Here is a 20,169-nt window from a genome sequence, read left to right on the forward strand (position 1 = left end):
CATAAGGACATAATGCACAAAAGCAAGGAACTTGTGCATTATAAAACACTGGTTCAGCCTCTACAGGAAAACTGTGTTCAATTCTGGGAATATTTTATAGTAGAATGGTAGTTTTAGAGAAATGACAGAAAAGATTTACTAGTCAGTTCTAGGAATGAGGGATGTCAGCTACGTGGATAGATTGGAAAAGTTGTGGTTATTTTTCTTAGACAAGAGAAGCTTGAGAAGAGACTTGATAGAGGTGTTCCAAATCATGATAGGTTCATTCAGAGCCAATGCAGAGACACTGTTACATTGGCAGAACGGTTAAGAACCAGAGAACAGCAAAAGAACCCATGTGATGCGAGGAAATGCCTTTTCATGCAAGATAAGATTTAGAATTGACTACTTGAGAATGAGGTGGAGCAAGATTCACTTGCGGCTTTTAATGGAGAGTTGAAAAGAAACAAAATTTGTACGAATATGGGAAGTGGCAGAAATATGAAACAAGTTCAACTAGCCTGCAGACTGCTGGCAAGATCATGACTGGTGAAGTACGCCTTCAGTTCTATACTATGGTTCCATGGTTCTATAAGAAGCAATCTCACTCCAAACTCAGTTATAGGGTCTTGCAGTGAAATTATGTGTCAAAACGTAGATATTGTTTCAGGCTTGTCCAATGTTTAGGCAAAAACCCTAATGTTGGCTGCATTTGTGGTGACAGAGCAGGACATATCTCAAAGAAATTCTGGTGCTTATGTTCCACTTTGGTGAGATCTTATCGTTTTCCTTTGGTACTAAATTTGAAAATATATTATAAAAGAATATACTTGTGATTATACTAGAAATATGCAAGAGATAAATCTCCATTAAATTATATAGAAGTTATCAATTCACAACCAGAGATATTTTGAACTCAATATACTCAGTCTTAATTTCAAAATAGGAAGGTGAGAAGAAAAAAAATGCGAAGTAACGTCTATTGTACTTATGTCGATTTTGCGTCAGGCTATCAAGCTAATGTCGACCCATCTCATTGTTTACAACCGATAGCTGTGTTTATCACAACAACTGATGTTCTAGAGGATAACTTATGTTAGATTTTAGTGATGTACATAACTGCACTTCAAAAAATGTCATTGCATGCCTTGGGCTTTGATACATTTCTGAGAGTCATGATAAGGTGCTATACAATGCAAGTCTTCTTAAGTGGAGTTTAAAAAACTAGTGAACTCTCTCATTCATAGTATGGTTGAATTGTAGTGGAGATCTCATTGTTCTCACTGAAAAATTTCATTTTGACTTTGCTTCATGTTTGTTCAGTTATCTCAAATTAATGCATTTACCTCTTACTAAATCCACTCTGGCACCATTTATACAATTTTCTAACTATCAGAAATGATTGAAAAAATAGTGGGAACAATTTTTTTGTACAATCTGTAGGATATCATTTGATAACTCAATTTCAGAGCAACTTGACAGTTGCCAAAAGAAGAAAATAAGTGCATGAAAAAAAATGGAACTTACATTATTTTGGTTGATGGAGTCAGCTGAGCTAAGTGTCTTTTTTAAATGACTAAAACCTCAAAAGTTATGAAGAAAAGAAAATCCAAACTAAATATTTGCCAAACTTTTTTTTCATTTCTGAACTGCTGTGTAACACAAAGAGGTACATACAGTTTTGATACATTATTTATACTTTCTGGAGCAAAATATAGGCCTTCATAACTGATAAACTACACGGGTGAAACAGACACATTACGTTCGACTTTGAGTACATCCCAACAAGGTGAGGCTTTTAGATTTTTCGATTTCTTCAGGCATAAAACATTTTAATTTAGAATATTTTAGCAATTCTTCTGTGGAATTTTGATGGTGATGGTCTTAATCTCGGTGTACTCCTGGAGACCATATTCTCCCCTAGACAAAAAGAATAATATTCAGCAATTTTGCTCAAATAATTGTGTTCATTGTACTTGGAAATAACTGAGGAAGGAGTTTTCCAAAAGCAAGAGAAATATAAAGGCATTTGCAGCTTTAATTATAGGAATACATGCTTTTTATCAATATATGAAAATGCTTCTTTCCCTCAAGGGGAGACAGGGAGTTTTATTATTGGGTGGAGGCACTGCTGCTTAAGTTAGCATTAATTGCCCATACTTAAATGCCTTTTAGAAAGTACTGATGAGCCAACTTTGCTGTAGTCTATACCGTGTAGTTACTATAATGATATTTGGAAGGGAGTTCCTGATATTAACCCTGTGGCTGTGAAGTAATGGCAATACAGTTCCAAGTGAGGAGGGGAACTTGCAAGTGGTGTTGTTCCCACCCTCTCGTCCTTCAAAATAGTCAATGCCAAGCCAAAGAGTCCTTGGTGAGTTGGTGCAGGGCAATTTGCAGACAGTATACATTGCTACCACAGCATATTGGTGATGGAGGGAGTGAGCATTTATTGTGGTGGATTGGTGGATTTTTGTTCACAACAGAAGACTTAAGATAAAACTATAGTAACTTTTTGTGCAAGTTAATTTCAGGTTCCATCTGCATAGTGTGATCTAAAGTCAAAACAACCATGTTAACACTTTCAAAATCTTGAATTAGGACAGAGATTATTTGGGGACAATTGCCTTGTTAGAAATCCCTTTAATAATTTTTGTTGTTGCTGGCTTACATGTCCTGGCAGCCTACAAGCTGAAAGTTTGGCACCCCCCACCAAAAGATGGGAATGGAAGTAATTTTAAAATACCAGCGCTGAATAGAATAATGATTTCAACACACTGGCAAAATTCAGGGTGTGAGTGGATAGGAATCCTGCTTCCCCTCCAAATCAGGTCAATTGTGACAGCATCGCAGCTTGGGCAAGGAAAGCAGTTTTAGACTGGAAATCAAGTATGGTGGTCTTGGGGCAGGGTCTAAGCCCTAGAAGAGAGCCACTGAGGGAAAGAGGACTTGTAAAGGGAGACCCTTCCTCAAACCTCCATTACCCGACCCTCCAGAGAGGTACAGATCCTGAGAATGGTGAGATCCTGGAATGAGCAGTTTGTTGGGGGAAGTGCCTCAGCAGTAGGTGAAAGGAATTGGAGAAAAGGGAGGTCATACTGAACAGAGAAGTAACATTATTACCTTCTATAATCCCTCCCAAAGAGGACCTCTCTCCTCTCCCTCATGACTTCCAAGCTTAGATCCAGATTGACATCAATGAGATGAGGGTTGGCCTTACCTTGGATACCAGGTATCTGGCTCCCCTTTGAGATGTTGTTTCCCTCTGTTGAAGTGGAAAGCTTTGGCACAGACCACAGATCTCTTCCACAAGATAACAAACAGCATCGTATTGACTGACTTGAAGGATCTGAATGACCCATACACTTCATCTGCTCCATGTACCCCCCATTCCAGCCATAAATGACTCTGAGCAGACACAAAGTCCCATTAGGTAACGTGGCTGCATGGTCTAGTGTGCTGGAATCAGGTTCCAGGCTCTTTGGAGTAATGGGCTTGAATCCAACTACTGCAATTGCACAAATAGTCTGTCATTCAGACATTTTAGTATTGTTTAAGGCTATTGTGGCAGAGTTTCTTTATTAATTTGTAGGATGTGGGCAATGCTGGTGAAGCCAGTATTTATTGCCTGTTCCTAGTTGCCCTTGAGAAGGTGGTGGTGAGCTGCCTTCTTGAACTCCAGCAGTCCACCTGCTGTGGGTAGATCCACAATGCCTTTAGGAAGGGAATTGTAGGATTTTGACCCAGTGACAGTGAAGTAATGGCAATATATTTCCATGTCAAATGGTGAGTGGCTTGGAGGGAAACTTGAAGTTGGTGATGTTCCCATATACCTCCTGTCCTTGTCCTTCTATATGGAAGTGGTTGTGGGTTTGAAAGGTGCTAAGGATCTTTGGGGAATTTCTGCCGTAGATAGCATACACTCCTGTTACTGAGCATCAGTGGCGGAGGGAGTGGAAGTTTGTGGATGTGGTGCCAATCAAGCAGGCTGCATTGTTCTGATGGTGTCAAGCTTCTACACTGTTGTCGGAGATGCATCCATCCAGCTAAGTGGAGAATATTTCATCATACTCCTTACTTGTGCCTTGTAGATGGTGCAGAGGCTTTGGGGAGTCAGGAGGTGAATTACTTTCCATAGTAATCCAAGTTTCTAACCTGCTCTTTTTGCCACTGTGTTTATGTGAAGAGTCCGATTGAGTTTCTGATCAATGATAAATCCAAACATATTGATAGTGGGGGATTAAATGATAGTAATGCCACTGAGTAACAAGGCATGGTGGTGAGATTGTATCTTATTGGAGATGTGTCTCTAGCTTTGGGCAAGAAGCTTGTGTTAAGGTCCCATCTGCTCAAGAGGTGTGTGATAACGTATCTGAAAATTGATTAAAAATATATGAAGGAAACTCTTCTCTATGTCAATAAGGGCTCAATCCTGCAGAAAATCTGAACTTAAATCAGTTTCCCTCCAGATCTGTGTTTCACAAACAAAATAAGAACCAGTTCAAGTTTCCCACCTCTGAGGTGAAAGTAGAGCTCTCCATCACTGCCGCTGTGAAATGTCGCTGCCATATATATAGGTATGAGTGGTCATTTAAGGATTGTGGTAATTTAAAAATTGTAGCTTACAGAGTCCACATGAGCAAAAGAAAGGCTGACATCTTTGGCAAGCAATGCAAAGAGGCATCAGTGTCAAATATGGCACTGCAGGAAGAAAGTTCGTTTAGAATTTGTAGGGAAAGTAATGCATCAATCAGACAAACGGAGATTTCTCTCCTTGCCCATGATGCAAGTCAACCCATGTCCCTTGCTCCACCTCTCATTTTGACCTTGGACCCTGTCCCTGCCAGGGTCTACCTCGCTTTCCTCAGCCCCTTATCAGCAGTGCATGTGCAGATATTTTCTGCGCTTGTCTTACGGCCACTGAAGTCTGACAGGCTGCACCTCTGTATGTACAGCATTATGTATAATCATTCCAAGTTAAAATATGTACATTGATCCCTTTAAGGAGAAATGTGTTCATGTTCACATACTTGTGATGTTGTGTAGATTAATGTTGATTCACCATAGCTGGGTGCATTAAGAGCACTGATAATGGCCTGCCTGCTGGATTGACATAAGCCTTTTAAACAAATAAATTTCCTGTTAAAATTAACGTAATTCTCATCTGAACTTTAATCTTTGATTTTCTTCTCTCAGTAGTTTCAAATTTTCCCATCTTTCTGTAGGACCCATGATGCTTCAAAGCAGAAAATATATTTACATCACTCTCTCCACAAATGTGCATTTAATTAATTTCTGTTATATAAATTTAATATATTTTATAACATGCAATGACATTGAACTAAACACGTGCTTCAGTCTTAACTAGTAAATCTTTTTCAATGATACTTACATTTCTCTACCATTTCCAGACATTTTAAATCCCCCAAAAGGACTCTGAACGTGCATGGCATTGTAACAATTGACCCTGTTGAAATATTGATATGTTTAGCAATGCAATCAATGCAATTGAACTTCCAGTTCATTGAAATATTACCATGTACAGTAGAACGTCGATTGTCCGAACGAGATAGATGGGGAGTATTTTGTTCCGATAACTGATCGTTCGGACAATCAATCTGATCGTAAACAAGCAATAATTTGAGTGCCAGTTATCAAACATTCTTCGGTTATCTGACAATACAATCTGCCAATTCTGACCAGAATGCCGTTTAACTAATACCTGAATGCTTAGGTGCCTAATGCCATTTTTACGGGGCCTTGAGATCTTGTTCAGATAATCCAAAATGCAGATAATTGATGTTCGGATAATCCAGGTTGTACAGTATGTAAAAAGTAAATTCAAAAAATGCTTACCACACAGTCCCAGCTTGAAGAGCTGAAGCAACAGTAAATGCTTTATTAATATCTTTGGTGAAAACAGCAGCAACCAAACCATAGTGGGTGTTGTTGGCTCTTTTGATAACTTCATCTATTGTTTTAAATTTGATAATTTGTTGCACTGGCCCAAAGATCTATTTTTTTTTATATAGAAAGAGGAAAAACATTGTTAAGAAGACAAGAATTAATTCACAAAATAACCCAGAAATTGCTGGAGAAACTCAGCAGGTCTGGCTGTATCTTTGACAAGAAACCAGACTTAATATTTTGAGTCCACTGGCCACTCATCAGAACTGGACTCAAAATGTTAACTTTGTTTTCTTTTCACAGGTGCCACTAGACTTGCTGAATTTCTCCAGCAATTTCTGTTTTTCTTTATATCAGATCTCCAGTACCGCCAGTTCTTCTTTTGTTTTAAGAATTAACACACATCAACTTTATTAATATTTGTAATGTATTCACTTGTAGCATAAATCTTTCATATTTAAAATCAATCATATTTAAAAGCATTGTTATATGAATTATGCCAGTTTAGCTTTTTCAAAATCCAAATAATGCCATTTAAACACTTGCATAAAGAATATTGAACTGTTTTGGTCATTATATACAGTGACACCATAAACGCAATCAAAAAGAAATTGCACATAATTTCACTGCATCTAATTTTCACATTGGGGCAAATCTCATTTCTGTGGCAAACAATGTTTCTACTACATAGTGACATTAAACAATATCCATTTGTAACAGTGATTATAGCAAATAATAGCTGAAGCCACTTCAAAGGCTGAGAATGTTGCTTCTGGTTTGCGAGTTCAGAACTGGGAGTGGTGGCATGTCTTCACTTCACAAACTGACCCGGAAAAAAAGTGGACCAGCATGATGAGTTTTCGTTCCAATTTGTGGGGAACCGTTGGATGTCTTCTGGGGACTCCGGGATGAGATTGGGAGTTGTCTGGTGCACAGTGAGGCTGCACAAGACTATTTCAGTGCACCAGCAGAATATTGAAGTTTAATTAAAAAAAACACTTCTCTCATTCTCCATTCTGCCCATTCCTTCTCCATGTCAACTCATTCTACCTCATGCTTCTACCACACCCGTGTTCCTCCATGCCTCAATTACCAAGTTATGCCCCCCAAATCCCACATGGGACCTCAGGCCAACATTTGTCATTTCACCCATTCCCATGCCCTTCATAGCTACTATGACAAATCAAGTTAAAAATCACACCAGGTTATAGTCCAACAGGTTCATTTGGAAGCATTAGCTTTCGGAGAATACTTATATTCCACAACCACCTGATGAAGGAGCAGTGCTCTGAAAGCTAGTGTTTCCTAATAAACCTGTTGGACTATAATCTGGTGTTATGTGATTTTTAACTTTGTACACCCCAATCCAACACTGCCACCTCCAAATCACGACCAATTAATGCCAACTCATGCCAATCCATTCCCCTACCTTTTGTCTCAACATCTAACATGGCAACTCACCTAACATTCATCACGGAAAGACCTCAACTCCCATGCAGAGATTAGATGAATTAAATTTCTGTGCCTACTGTAGACAACTATATTGGAAAGAAAACCACTCTCATTCACAAAACGCCATTTGAGTATGCAGCTTTGCTACTTAATTTCGACAGGATTATTGACAGTTCTAATGAGCTTAACAGTAATGGGTTTATGCATTTATATGTACATTCACGCCTGCTCTTAACAATTCCACAGGGCATCTGACCTCTATCAAAGATGAGATTAGATTCCCCTACAGTGTGGAAACAGGCTCTTTGGCCCAAAAAGTCCACACCAATCCTCCAAAGAGTAATCCACTCAGACCCATTTCCCTCTGACTAATGCACCAAACACAATGGGCAATTCACCTGACCTGCATATCTGTGGACTGTGGAAGGAAACCGGAACACGAGAGGAAACCCACGCAGTCAAGGTGAGAATGTGCAAACTCCACACAGACAGTCGCCTGAGGCTGGAATCAAACCTGAGTCCCTGGTGCTGTGAGGTAGCAGTGTTAACCACTGAGCCACCGTGCCTCTTACCTCTGCTGAAGGTATCCTAGGATACACAGGGGTAACTTGTCTCTCTAAAATGGCTGCTCAACTGAATCCATAAAATTCAGGCCTGTTCTTATCTGGTCTGAACAGCACACTTTAGGCTTCAAACTCCAAGGCTATCAGAATTCCACTTTACTGGAGCTGCAGATGGGTTTCTGGATTAGTGATGCTGGAAGAGCACAGCAGTTCAGGCAGCATATGAGGAGCAGTAAAATCGATGTTTCGGGCAAAAGCCCTTCATCAGAAATTACAAAGTTATATATAAAATACACAAATGTAGACTACTTCCCAACCCCATTCCTGTGCCTGTAAAGAAAAATGGGAACAGCTATGTTTGGGGTGGGATTCATGACTTCTCAGTGGTACTATTATTTTTGCCATGATACAGTGGCTCCCATTATGAAGAGTTTCTTCACTAAGATCTAATGATCAGTCTGCTAACATATACTGTCCAAACTTATCCTTTGTTGAATTGTGACTTGAACAAATATGGAACTCAATAGAGTGATACAAGCTTGAGTTCTTGCCTTCTATAACCATGCAGCAATAATTGAAAAACAAGGGAAAATTATCAATGGCGTTTAAAAAAAATCGCCTGTTACAACAAGCAAATAAATCAAGTCAACTACAGATCTCCAGAAAAATAAGTTGAGTAACTGTAGTCAGACTTCTAAACATTAACAATAATACTGATTGCATACAGACTGGTAATATAAACCATTAATCAGCCTGTTTTTATATATCATCTTAAATAATGAAGTTGTACTGAAGTTTAAAAATGTAACCTAATGTGGAGATATCGTAGTTTTAGCAAAAAAAGTGAAATTCAATTTTTCTCATAATATTCCCAGTTTTTAAGTTTGCTTTTTCTTATTAGTTTGAGTGATCTGGGTTATAGAGATTATAGCTGTTTTAAGTGATCTCCTGGGATCGTGCCAGGAGGTTTGCTTCTTTTACGAGATAGAACAGTGCCAGCCTCTCCTCCCACAACACGGAGCACTCCACCATTTGGAAATTCTGTTTTTTATCAACTTGTTTGAGAGCTAGGGAAGCATGCCTATTGAGGGCACACTGGAATCAAACCTCAGTCAAGGCCAGTATTCCTACTGACATTTGACAATAGGTATTACAATGGGTGCTGAAAGCGAATACTTCTTCTGTGAAACAAAATAATAATGACCTTGCCATTTCCGATGAATTATTTAAGACTCCAAGTCTGAATTATGTAGTTGTATGAGAAGCTGGCATGTACAAAGCAACATTACCTCCTCTTTGGCTATCCGCATGTCATCTGTAACCTCTGAGAAGACTGTTGGCTGTATGAAGAAGCCTTTATCTCCCCATGGCAAACCTCCACATTCCAGCTTGGCTCCTTCTTTCTTCCCACTCTCAATTAAACTGAGAATTTTATCATACTGCTCTTTGTCAATCTGTCAAATGTTATCATATGAATGTTATAAATAAATGGCTACATTTGAAAACAAAGTGATATTATGATTCGCATAAATGAGCATTTTTCTAATATCAGGTGAATTTTTGTACTGGATCATTTTATACAAAAATACCAATTACATGAAAGTTAAATTAAAATGAAAAGAATGCATTGTGCCTTATTTGAACACCCATTCTGTAGAAGTCCCACAATTCAAATATTTGACAAATACAAAGCATATAAGTAAAGGTTGAGTAGGTAGCAATCTCAGCTCTGAGCCAGAAGATTTAGGTCCAAGTGCTTTTACTGCATGTGAGTACAAATATTAAGGTGAACATTCCAGTACTATACTGAGGTATGTTATGCAACTGATAAAGTCATAGACATCTACAAGACAGAAACAGTCCCTTTGGCCCATCGAGCCCATACCAGTTAAAAGAGATGTTGTCTTCTGGATGAGATTAAATCTCAGCTCAATATAACAGGTTCTATTTCAAAAAAGAAAATGGCATCATCCTGATTGTTCTGGCCGACATTTATCGAAGCAACATCACAGAAACAAATCAAGTTGTTATTAGACTGCTGCTTGTGAGCGTACTGAAGCAGTTTTTGTCTGTATCTAGCAAGACCAAGATAACATTCAGACTTGAGCTGCTAAGTGGCAAGTAATATGCATGCCACGTAAATGTCAGACATTGACCCCCTCCAATCTGTAAGAATCTAACCATATTACTTAGCATTCAAAGGCACTACCATCACTGAGTGCCCCACTATCAACATCACCTGAAACTAGAAACTAAATTAGATGGCCCATGTAAGAGTAGGACCAAGGCTGAGAATTCTTTGGTAAGTGACTTACCTTGTGATTCTCCATAGCCAGTCCACCATCTTCAAGGCACAAGTCAGGTGTGTGATAAAATGCTCCCCACTTGCCTGGATGAGCACAACTCCTACAACACCCAAGAAGCTTGACACCAACAAAGCCAAAGCACCCTGCTTGGTTCGCACTCCACTGACCCCCTTCAATGCTCACTCCCTTCGCCACTGACACACAGTGGCTACAAAGTGTACTGTAGTATCTAACCAAGACTGCATCAACAGCAAGTTCCAAGCTAGTATTTTCTATTACTTAGGACAAGGGTAGCAAATACATCGGAAAACAACCACCTGCAAGTTCCCCTACAAGATACAGACCATTATGACAAGGAATTCTACTGTGGTTCATCTAGTGTCTCTGGGTAAAAACCCTGAAAATCCCTTTCTAACAAGACTATTGGTGTCCCTATAACTTAAGGATTGCAGCTAACCAAAGAGGGAGCTCAAGTTCATCTTTTGGGGAAATTAAAAAGTGGGGATGAATACTGCCCTAGCCAGTGGCACTCACATGCCATGAATGAACAAAAAAAGAAATGGCTACCATTTTCTTGGAAATAAATCCCAGGTATCATACATACATATTTTAAGAACACATTGAGCTGTGTTGTGATGTGACATTGTAATCAAAAAGGACAGGAACTTTCTAGATGCTAAGGCTTGATGAAAGAATTAGTTGACAAATTGCTCAAGCAGCTGAATGAGAAGGAAACTTCTTTTCAGCCTGTGCCATTCAACAAGCAGTGAATATCAGGAAGGTAAGGCAGGAGCGTTGGCTCGTTGGTTTTGTAGTGATTGTAACAATGTCAGCCACATGGACCTCATAGGAGTCCTTAATTGGGGCTGTTAATCTGGTTCAATCAGGGTGCCCTGGCTGACAGATATCAACAGGAGTGAAAGAGGTTCTGTTCACTCTGAGAGCTGGCTCTAAGGAAGCAGCAGTAGTGTCAAAAAGACACCACACATACAAATAAAGGGTGGCTCAGTGATAGGCTGCTCCTGAAGAAATTGGCTCACAACAGTTGGCTTTGAATTGGGGTAAGCATTTCTGGCATCATGTCATTATTTGGGAAACTGGACCCACTCGATGCTGCCATCAAAGACTGGGCCCAGTGTGAGGAAAGAATGCGTTAGTTTTTTCCGGGCAAATGATACTGGGGCAGATGAAAAATAAAGAGCAATTCCCTGACAGCTTGTGGACCCACAGCTTTTTTGGTTATTAGGAGCCTAACATTTCCTGAAGCACCAGATACTAAAATCTTTCAAGAGTTGATGGATTTAGTTACGGAATACTACAGCCCCAAGCCTCCATTAATACTGAGATGCTATTGGTTTTACTTGACAGTTCGAGAATGAGGAGATTCTGTGTCACGATTTTTGACTAGGTTAAGACGACTGGCAGAGGCAAGTGACTTTGATTTAAACCTTAATGAGATGCTAAGAGACTATTTGGTATGCGGAATTAATGATGTAAGCATGCAAAAGCTTCTATTGACTGAAACCCAACTGGACTTCAAACACGATAATAATTGGCTTTATTAATGGAAAATGTGGTAAGTAGAGCATATAAATTACAGGGCATACCGACAGAAGTGGACACTGTTGCCTGTCCGACTGAATTTGGGGAACACTACTTGAGTGAAGGCAATTGCATAGCCTGAACAGAGGGGGACTTTAGGACATATCCTGAACAGAGGGGGACTTCAGGTCAGACCATAGAAAAACCCATAAACGAGCCTTGGCCAAACAGTTCACATTTTCTTCAGGATCCAGGTCGGCAGACCATTGTAGTTGCTGCTGGTATTTGGACTCAAGACAGCAAAAGAGTCCCACTAGGCCTGAATTGAGTAAGAGACCTAATAGGCCAGTATCCAGGAGATTGCATTCTCTGAAAAGCCTGTCTACATCTGGCTTAGAGCTGTTAAATTGCTGAACAATATCTAAATCAGAACCAATCAAAATAAACATCTGGTAAAATGGTCATCTGGGTCTAATGGAGTTTGATACCGGTGTGGCTGTACTAATGATTGCAGAACCTGTCTTTAATAGAATTCACAAAATTGTGACTTGTTGATGGGATACTGGCCTCTGTGGAGTTATTTCAGCTTTAATTTGATGAAACTATAAAAAGCACGAGATAACAAATGAAATAAAGCAACTACCAAAATAAATCAACCAGATACTAATCTATAAATTGTTGATGACACCGTTAAATGAAATATAATTGCACACTGATTGACATTCTGATTTGTTTGCCCTGCATACTTCAGATGGAGATTCACAGCATGTGCACATATGACTATATCAATCTGCTGTCTGACATGTTTCATGTTGCAAGCAGATGTGTGCATCATAATTACATACTGGAACTCGGTAAAGGTACTGAAAAAAGATGCTAACAAGTCAAATTTCTTATTTGATATCTTATATTATGGCCACTCAGTTCCCCTAAGACATGCACACTACTGTGTTAAGAACCTTAAATCTCTTCTTCAATCTAAGAAGTTTATAGCATTCAGTCCTTGAGTCGACATCTCATCCATTCCATCCGCTTTTCCTCTTTTTCCTTTTCTTTTCTTTTTTCAAGTTTTAAGTGGCTTTTTAAAATTTAACTTACCTTCTGAAGAGGGCTCAGTCATACAGGCAATGGTGCTCTTGGCATTGGCATCAGAGTCCAGAATGTGGCAGCAGCTGGGGCTGGCGAATCAGTGAGGGTTGGTGAAGGAGTGGGTGGGGAGCCTGGATGGCACTTGGCAGTGAAGCAGATGGTGAGACTGGATAGCACTTGGCGGTGAAGCAGATAGTGTGTCCAGATGGTGTTCGCCAGTGAGTCACTCAGCCCAGTGGTGTATTGGGGGGTGGGGGAGGTTGGTGGTGGTGGTGGATCCTGGTGAGCCCAGCATGGAGCAACTGTAGGTCCATGTCTATAGAAGGACTGCAATGTTGAACTTTTAACTATATTTCTTTAATAGATTATACTTAGAAGAACTGCAATGTTGAATTTGTAACTTTGTTTTATTTTTCTATTTTGTATCAATGGTTTCGTACCTCAGTGCCTTTTGTACCTAAGATGGTGCCAGGAGTGACAATATTGTACTCTTTTCAGTGTACTCATGTAATTCTGTACTTGAGTACACATGACAATAAAATCTAATTCTAATGTGCCCCAAACTCTTATTTCACCTCATATGTACCTAATAGGTAACAAACTAAGGCCAATAGAGTTTGTTGAGGGGTTACTGGACTTGATGCATTGACTCTGTTTTTCCGCTCTGCAGATGATACCTGTCCTACTATATTTCTCGAATACTTGCTGTCCTTGTTTTCTAACAGAGGCTTCCCCTCCATTAAACCCAGCACTGTAATTGTGAGACAAGTCAGCATTTTGTGAGGAGGTATGATATTTTTGATGTGGGACTTGGTGAGCTTGATGACATCTTGCCAGCAACAGATTACTGACTGAAGACTGCTTTGTCATTCTCACTTCCCTCGGAAGTACAGTGCAACAACTTTTCATGACTTCTGTCTCCTAAATTGCCGAGGAAGGTTCCTCACTTTTATCGTCTTCCAGTGACCTATCTTCAAATGCAACACCACACATGACAATGAGTTTGACTGAAGCGAAGGTGGTGAGGATCAAGTTCCCTATAAGTTTTAAGTGCATCATAAAGTCTGAGTACAAGAGCCTAAATAATCAGATCTGATGAAAGTGTTTGTTTAATGAACATTAACAAAAGTAGCACTTTGAGTTTCTTGTGAGCTTATGAATCAAAGTATCATGAAAAGATGACAAGCGAAGGTAAGTTGCCGATATAAACACAATTCAGTAATTTTCTTATGCTGCAGCAAAATTTGTTACATCTGTTCACACTAAACGCATAACTATAAATCTTCCAGTATGATTATGTCATTGGAGGTTAAAAAAGTTCTTTTTGTACAAGGATGAATTTCTTACTAGCAAAGAACTAGGGGTTAAAATTACTCCTGTTCTAACTTACATTAATTAGATGATTGGTCACAAAAATGCAACCTTATCTATAAACTGCTAAAGCAGCATTTCTCTATGTTCAATGCTTCTCACAGTCCTTTTTGAAGGATTCAGGAAAATAGCTGCTGATTGCTATGGCTAATAAGAAGAACCTCTGCAAAATTGTAAATGTTTGGAATTCCTTTATGAAATTCTGTAAGTATAGGCAGATAATATCACATAAAAGCCCAAGAGAAATGTATTTTGGAAATGATATAGAAAATATGAGAAAGTAGACACTGGTAAAAAAATACAAACCATCGTTAAGAGTGCAATTTTCCATATTAACATTTGTAATTGGTTAACCAGGATAGTGCAAGGATAAGAAAACATACCTACAAAAACATAATTTTTAAAACTTGTGCATAGGTTATGGGCATCATTGACAAGGCCAGCATTTATTGCTCATCCGTAATTACCCCATTGAAGGCATTTGATAAGTGCCACATCAAAGACCACTGCAGAAAATACAAGCTTATGGTATAGAGCATAAAATAATAACATGAATAGATGACTAGCTGGCTGGTAGAAAATAGAGAGAATGTATAAATGAGCCATTTTCTGATTGGCAGGATTTAAGTGGAGTTCCACAGAAATATGTGCTAGAGCCTGAAATTTTTATAATTAACATCAATTAATTAGGTAGAGCCATAGAGTCATAGAGATGTACAGCATGGAAACATACCCTTCGGTCCAACTCGTCCACGCCGACCAGATATCCCAAGGAGAAAATGAGGACTGCAGATGCTGGAGATCAGAACTTAAATATGTGTTGCTGGAAAAGCGCAGCATGTCAGGCAGCATCAAGGGAACAGGAGAATCGACGTTTCGGGCATAAGCCCTTCTTCTTCCTGAAGAAGGGCTTATGCCAGAAACATCGATTCTCCTGCTCCTTTGATGATGCCTGACCTGCTGCGTTTTTCTAGCAACCCATTTTTAAGACCAGATATCCCAACCCAATCTAGTCCCACATGTCAGCACCCAGCCCATATCCCTCCAAACCTTTCCTATTCATATACTCATCCAAATGCCTTTTAAATGTTGTAACTGTACCAGCCTCCAACACTTCCTCTGGCAGCTATTCCACACATGCACCACCCTCTGCATGAAAATGTTTTATATCTTTCCCCTCTCATCCTAAACCTATGCCCTCTGGTTCTGGACTCCCCCACCTCAGGGAAAAGACTTTGTTTATTTACCCTATCCATGCCCCTCATGATTTTATAAACCTTTATAAGGTCACCTCTCAGCCTCCAATGCTCCGGGGAAAACAGCCATAGCCTATTCAACCTGTACCTTCAGCTCAAACCCTTCAACCCTGGCAATATCCTTGTAAATCTTTTCTGAACTCTATCAAGTTTTACATCATCCTTCCAATAGGAAGGAGATCAGAATTGCACGCAATATTCCAAAAGTGGTCTAACCAATATCCTGTACAGCTGCAACATGACCTCCCAACTCCTGTACTCAATACTCTGACCAATAAAGGAAAGCATACCAAACGCCTTCTTCACTAACCTATCTATCTGTGACTCTACTTTCAATGAGCTGTGACTCTGCACTCCAAAGTCTCTTTGTTCAGCAATACTCCCTAGGAAGAGGGGAGCAAAAGTACAGTAGCCAAATTTGAAGGTGGCACCATGATAAGTAGGAAGATATGTTACACAGAAGACATAAGAAATTTGCAAACAGATACAGATGAGTGTGTAAACAAAACTATAACAGATAAAGGATAATGTGCGTAATTGTTCACTTTGGCAGGAAGAATGAGAAAAGAGTATTAGAGGGCATAGGTTTAGGGTGAGAGGGAAAAGATATAAAAGAGACCTAAGGGGCAACTTGTTCACACAGAGGGTGGTACGTGTATGGAATGAGCTGCCAGACAAAGTGGTGGAGGCTGGTACAATTGCAACATTTAAGAGGCATTTGGATGGGTACATGAATAGGAAGGGTTTGGAGGGATATGAGACGGGTGCTGGCAGGTGGGACTAGATTGGGTTGGAATATCTGGTCGGCATGGACGGGTTGGATCGAAGGGTCTGTTTCCATGCTGTACATCTTTATGACTCTATGACTCTAATAGGGGAATGACTGCAGAATTCCAAGGTACAGAGGGATTTAGGTGTCCTGGTGCATGAGTCAAAAAACATTGGGACAGAGTCTTCCAATTTACAAACACCTGACATTTGAATGCTCGTAAATAATGAACTCAATCTCATCCAGTGGTGTAGTTTTAAAGATCCAAAGTACAAACATTTCCTGCACTTATAAATGGCTCCTTAATATTGTCCTATATTATATTCTGACCTGTGTAAAAATCAATGTGCAAACAGAACCTCTTTACAGCCAGGAGACTGCTTCTGTGCAGGTAAAACATATAATCAAGATGGCTAATGGAAGGCTATCCTTTATCACAACAGAAATTGAATACAAAAGTAAGAATGTTATGCCTCAGTTATATAAGAAATTGGTGATACAATGTGCAGTTTTGGTCTCTACTTAAGCAAGTAGGTAAGTGTATTGGAGGCAGTTCAGAGTAGTTTTGCTTCATTGATACCTGGAATGAGTAGATTGTCTTGTGAGGTTTGGTTAGGCAGGGCATGCTTATTTCCATTGGAGTTTAGAAGACTGAGAGGTCTTGATTGAAGTGTACATGATCTGGAACGATCTTGACAGGTGGACATGGGAAGGATGTTTCCTCTTGTAAGTCAGTCCAGAACCATGCACCACTGTTTTAAAATTAGACATCACCTTTTTAGGACACAGATGAGGAGAAATCTATTTCTGTCAGTGGGTCGTATGACATTGCATCTCAGTCACAGGAGGTAATGAAGTTTGGGTCATTAAATATGTTTATGAGACAGATGGATAGATTCTTGTCAGGCAGGAAATCAAGCATCATTGGTTGTAGGTAGATGAAACACTGTTTAAAAAAAAGGTTTGAAAACAAACAGTTGTGCCACATTGTTTTAAATAACAGATCAGACTCAAGTAGCTTACTGGACTACTTCTGCTCCTATTTTATACGTTCATATGTTTGTAAGATGTTTGTGAGACACCTCTGCAGTCTTTGATCTGTAGGGACACCCATTGTGCTCTTAAATTGGTACTTTCAAGATTTTGATCCATCAATTAATGTGCCCTTTTGGGAAGGAAACCACCACCCTTACCTGGTCTGGCCTACATGTGACTCCCAGACCCACAGCAATGTGGTTGACTCTTAAACAACCTTCTCGGCAATTAATTATGAGCAGTAAATGCTGGCCTGGCCAGTGATGCCCTCATCCTATAAATGATTAAGAAAAAAACACAGGAAGGGAACAGTCACATATTTCAAAGTCTGGAAAGCTTGTGATTTGGATGGGCTTGTGATTTACATGGTATTTCCATGTAGTTGTTTCTTCTAGATGATAGAAGTTGCAAAACTGGAAGGCGCAACAGGTTCTGTTGTACAACCTGTAGATAGCGCATACTGCATGGAATGGTGGTGGAGAGTGTGCGTATTTAAGGTGCTGGATGAGCTGCCTTTCTCTGGATGGTGTTGAGCTTCTTGCCGTTGCATTAATTTAGGCAACAGTATTCATCAGATTTTGACTTATTCCTTGCAAGTAACTGAAACACTTTGTGGAATCAGGAGATGAGCTCATAGACACAGAATCTCCAGCTTCTTGTAACTACACTAACTATATCAATTATTTGAGGGTATGAGTGGAACTGTCTATTTGAATTAGTGATGATTTTTGTGCAAGAGATACCTAAGAAATGTTCCATTTTGTCAGTTAAATGCCAGTGTTATAACTATACTGGAACTGCTTGGCTAAAAACGCAGCTAGTCCTGGAAATCAGGTTTTTAGTTTTGTTGCCAAGGATGTTGTCAAGGCTCAAATTCTTTGCAAATCCAGTGGACCCAGCCATTACTTCACATTGTGTACAGTAAACTGAATTGAAAGGCATCTGGATGGGTGTGTGAATAAGAAGGGTTTGGAGGAATATGAACCGGGACCTGGCAGGTGGGATTAGATTGGGTTGAGATATCTGGTCAGCATGGACAGGTTGGACTGAAGGGTCTGTTTCCATGCTGTACATCTCAATGACCCTATCACTATATGAGTTGGAATTTGGAGACCTCAGGAGAAGGCTGAGATGGATCACCCACTTAGAACTTCTGGCTGAAGATGGAATAAAATGCTTCAGCTTATCTTTTGCATTGAGCTACTGGGCTCCACAACATTGAGGACTGGCCATTCATGAAGACTTCCTGCTGTCTTTTTTTAATCAACTCTATTTTATTCCCACGTATTGCTTTACCTTCGAGTGTTGCTAGAAATTTGAGGATTTATTGTGGAATTCTAGCTTTTTGCAGTTTAATTTTTATTGCTAGTTATTGGTGAGTTACTAGCCTATGTTGTAATTTTCAATGCCAAATGTGTTTTGCTGTAATTATAGTGATATCTATCATTTGCTCTAGTTATCTCTTTAAATCCATTCTAGCATCTTTTGGCTATGCCATTACTTTTTGTCTCAAAAAAAATGATAGTATAGTAGACTTCCTGTAACTCAATATCTTTGGAAGACAATGTATTGCAGTCACTAGTTGCTTGATAATGATACCAAGCTGATGGACTACTTGTGATTGTTGCATCATACTTAAACACATATATCCACTCCTACAGTTGACTGCACATTAAGTCAATGTTGTAATGTCATAATAGATTAGATTAGATTAGATTAGTTACAGTGTGGAAACAGGCCCTTCGGCCCAACAAGTCCACACTGACCCTTCGAAAAGCAACCCACCTAAGACCCATTCCCCTACATTTACCCCTTCACCTTACACTATGGGCAATTTAGCATGGCCAATTCACCTGACCTGCACATTTTTGGACTGTGGGAGGAAACCAGAGCACCCGGAGGAAACCCACACAGACACGGGGAGAATGTGTAAACTCCACACAGTTGCCTGAGGTGGGAATTGAACCCGGGTCTCTGGCGCTGCGAGCAGAAAGAATGGGCAGGGTTATGCTTGTCTTTATAATCATTCATGGGACATGGGTCTCACTGGTGCAGTTGGTATCTATTGTCTGGAGAAGATATTGGTGAGCTGCTTTCTTGATCTGTTGCATTCCTGGATGTAAAGGCTGGAAAGATTGAGAGGATTTTGACACAGCAACACTGAAGGAACCATGGTATAGTTGCATGTCAGGATAATGTGAGTTGGAAGTGAATTTGCAGGAGGTGCTTCAATGATTCTGCTGCCCTTATCCTTCCACGTGATAGAGGTCCTGGATTTGGAAGTTGTTATCGAAGGAGGTTTATTGTGTTCCTGATGCGTATCTTGCAGATGGTTCAGACTTCTGTTACTGTGCATCACAGGAATTCAAAGGAGTCATTGGGATGCTGGTTAAGTGGATTGGTTTGTTGTGAATTATATCAAGCTTCATGAGTATTGTTGAAATTGCACCCATCCAGGCAAGTATAGCATATTCCATCATACTCCTGGCTTGCGCTTGGTGGACAGGCTTAACAGACATAGGTGTTAAGTTGCTTGCTGATAAGTTCTGTGTCTCTGACTGCTCTTGTAGCCATAGTTTTTGTATGGCTGGTCCACTTTAATTTCTGGTCAATGGTAACTCAGCATGGATGATATAGAAATGGTAAGGCTATTGAATACCAAGGGGCAATGGTTACATTGTTCCTTGTAGGAGATGGTCATTGCCTAGCATTTGTGTTACATCATCTCAATCTTGGATATGGTCCAGGCCTTGTTGCCAATGGAGAGAGACTGCTTCAGTATCTGAGCAGTCTCAAATGGTGCTGAGCATTGCATAATCATCTGTGAATATCCCTTCTGACCTTATAATGGTTAGAAGGTCATTGATGAAGTTATTGAAGATGGTTGGGCTTGGGAAACT

At 39.7% G+C, this 20,169-nt stretch overlaps 1 protein-coding gene across 5 annotated transcripts in view; it reads right to left on the reverse strand.

Moving 5' to 3' along the window:
• Window positions 1-1,629: 1,629 nt before the first annotated feature.
• Window positions 1,630-20,169, reverse strand: part of LOC132828042 (aldehyde dehydrogenase 1A1-like) — a 105,416-nt gene continuing 86,876 nt past the window's right edge. For all 5 annotated transcript variants that reach the window (XM_060844969.1, XM_060844958.1, XM_060844978.1 and 2 more), the window contains 4 exons: window positions 9,191-9,355; window positions 5,836-5,993; window positions 5,372-5,446; window positions 1,630-1,899 (listed from right to left, as the gene is read on the reverse strand). In XM_060844969.1, coding sequence (XP_060700952.1) covers window positions 1,827-1,899; window positions 5,372-5,446; window positions 5,836-5,993; window positions 9,191-9,355 — 471 coding nt within the window. In that variant the 3' untranslated portion in view covers window positions 1,630-1,826. The remainder of the gene's footprint in view (window positions 1,900-5,371; window positions 5,447-5,835; window positions 5,994-9,190; window positions 9,356-20,169) is intronic.

This window comes from Hemiscyllium ocellatum, chromosome 2 (genome assembly GCF_020745735.1).
Source record: "Hemiscyllium ocellatum isolate sHemOce1 chromosome 2, sHemOce1.pat.X.cur, whole genome shotgun sequence".
Taxonomy (NCBI): domain Eukaryota; kingdom Metazoa; phylum Chordata; class Chondrichthyes; order Orectolobiformes; family Hemiscylliidae; genus Hemiscyllium; species Hemiscyllium ocellatum.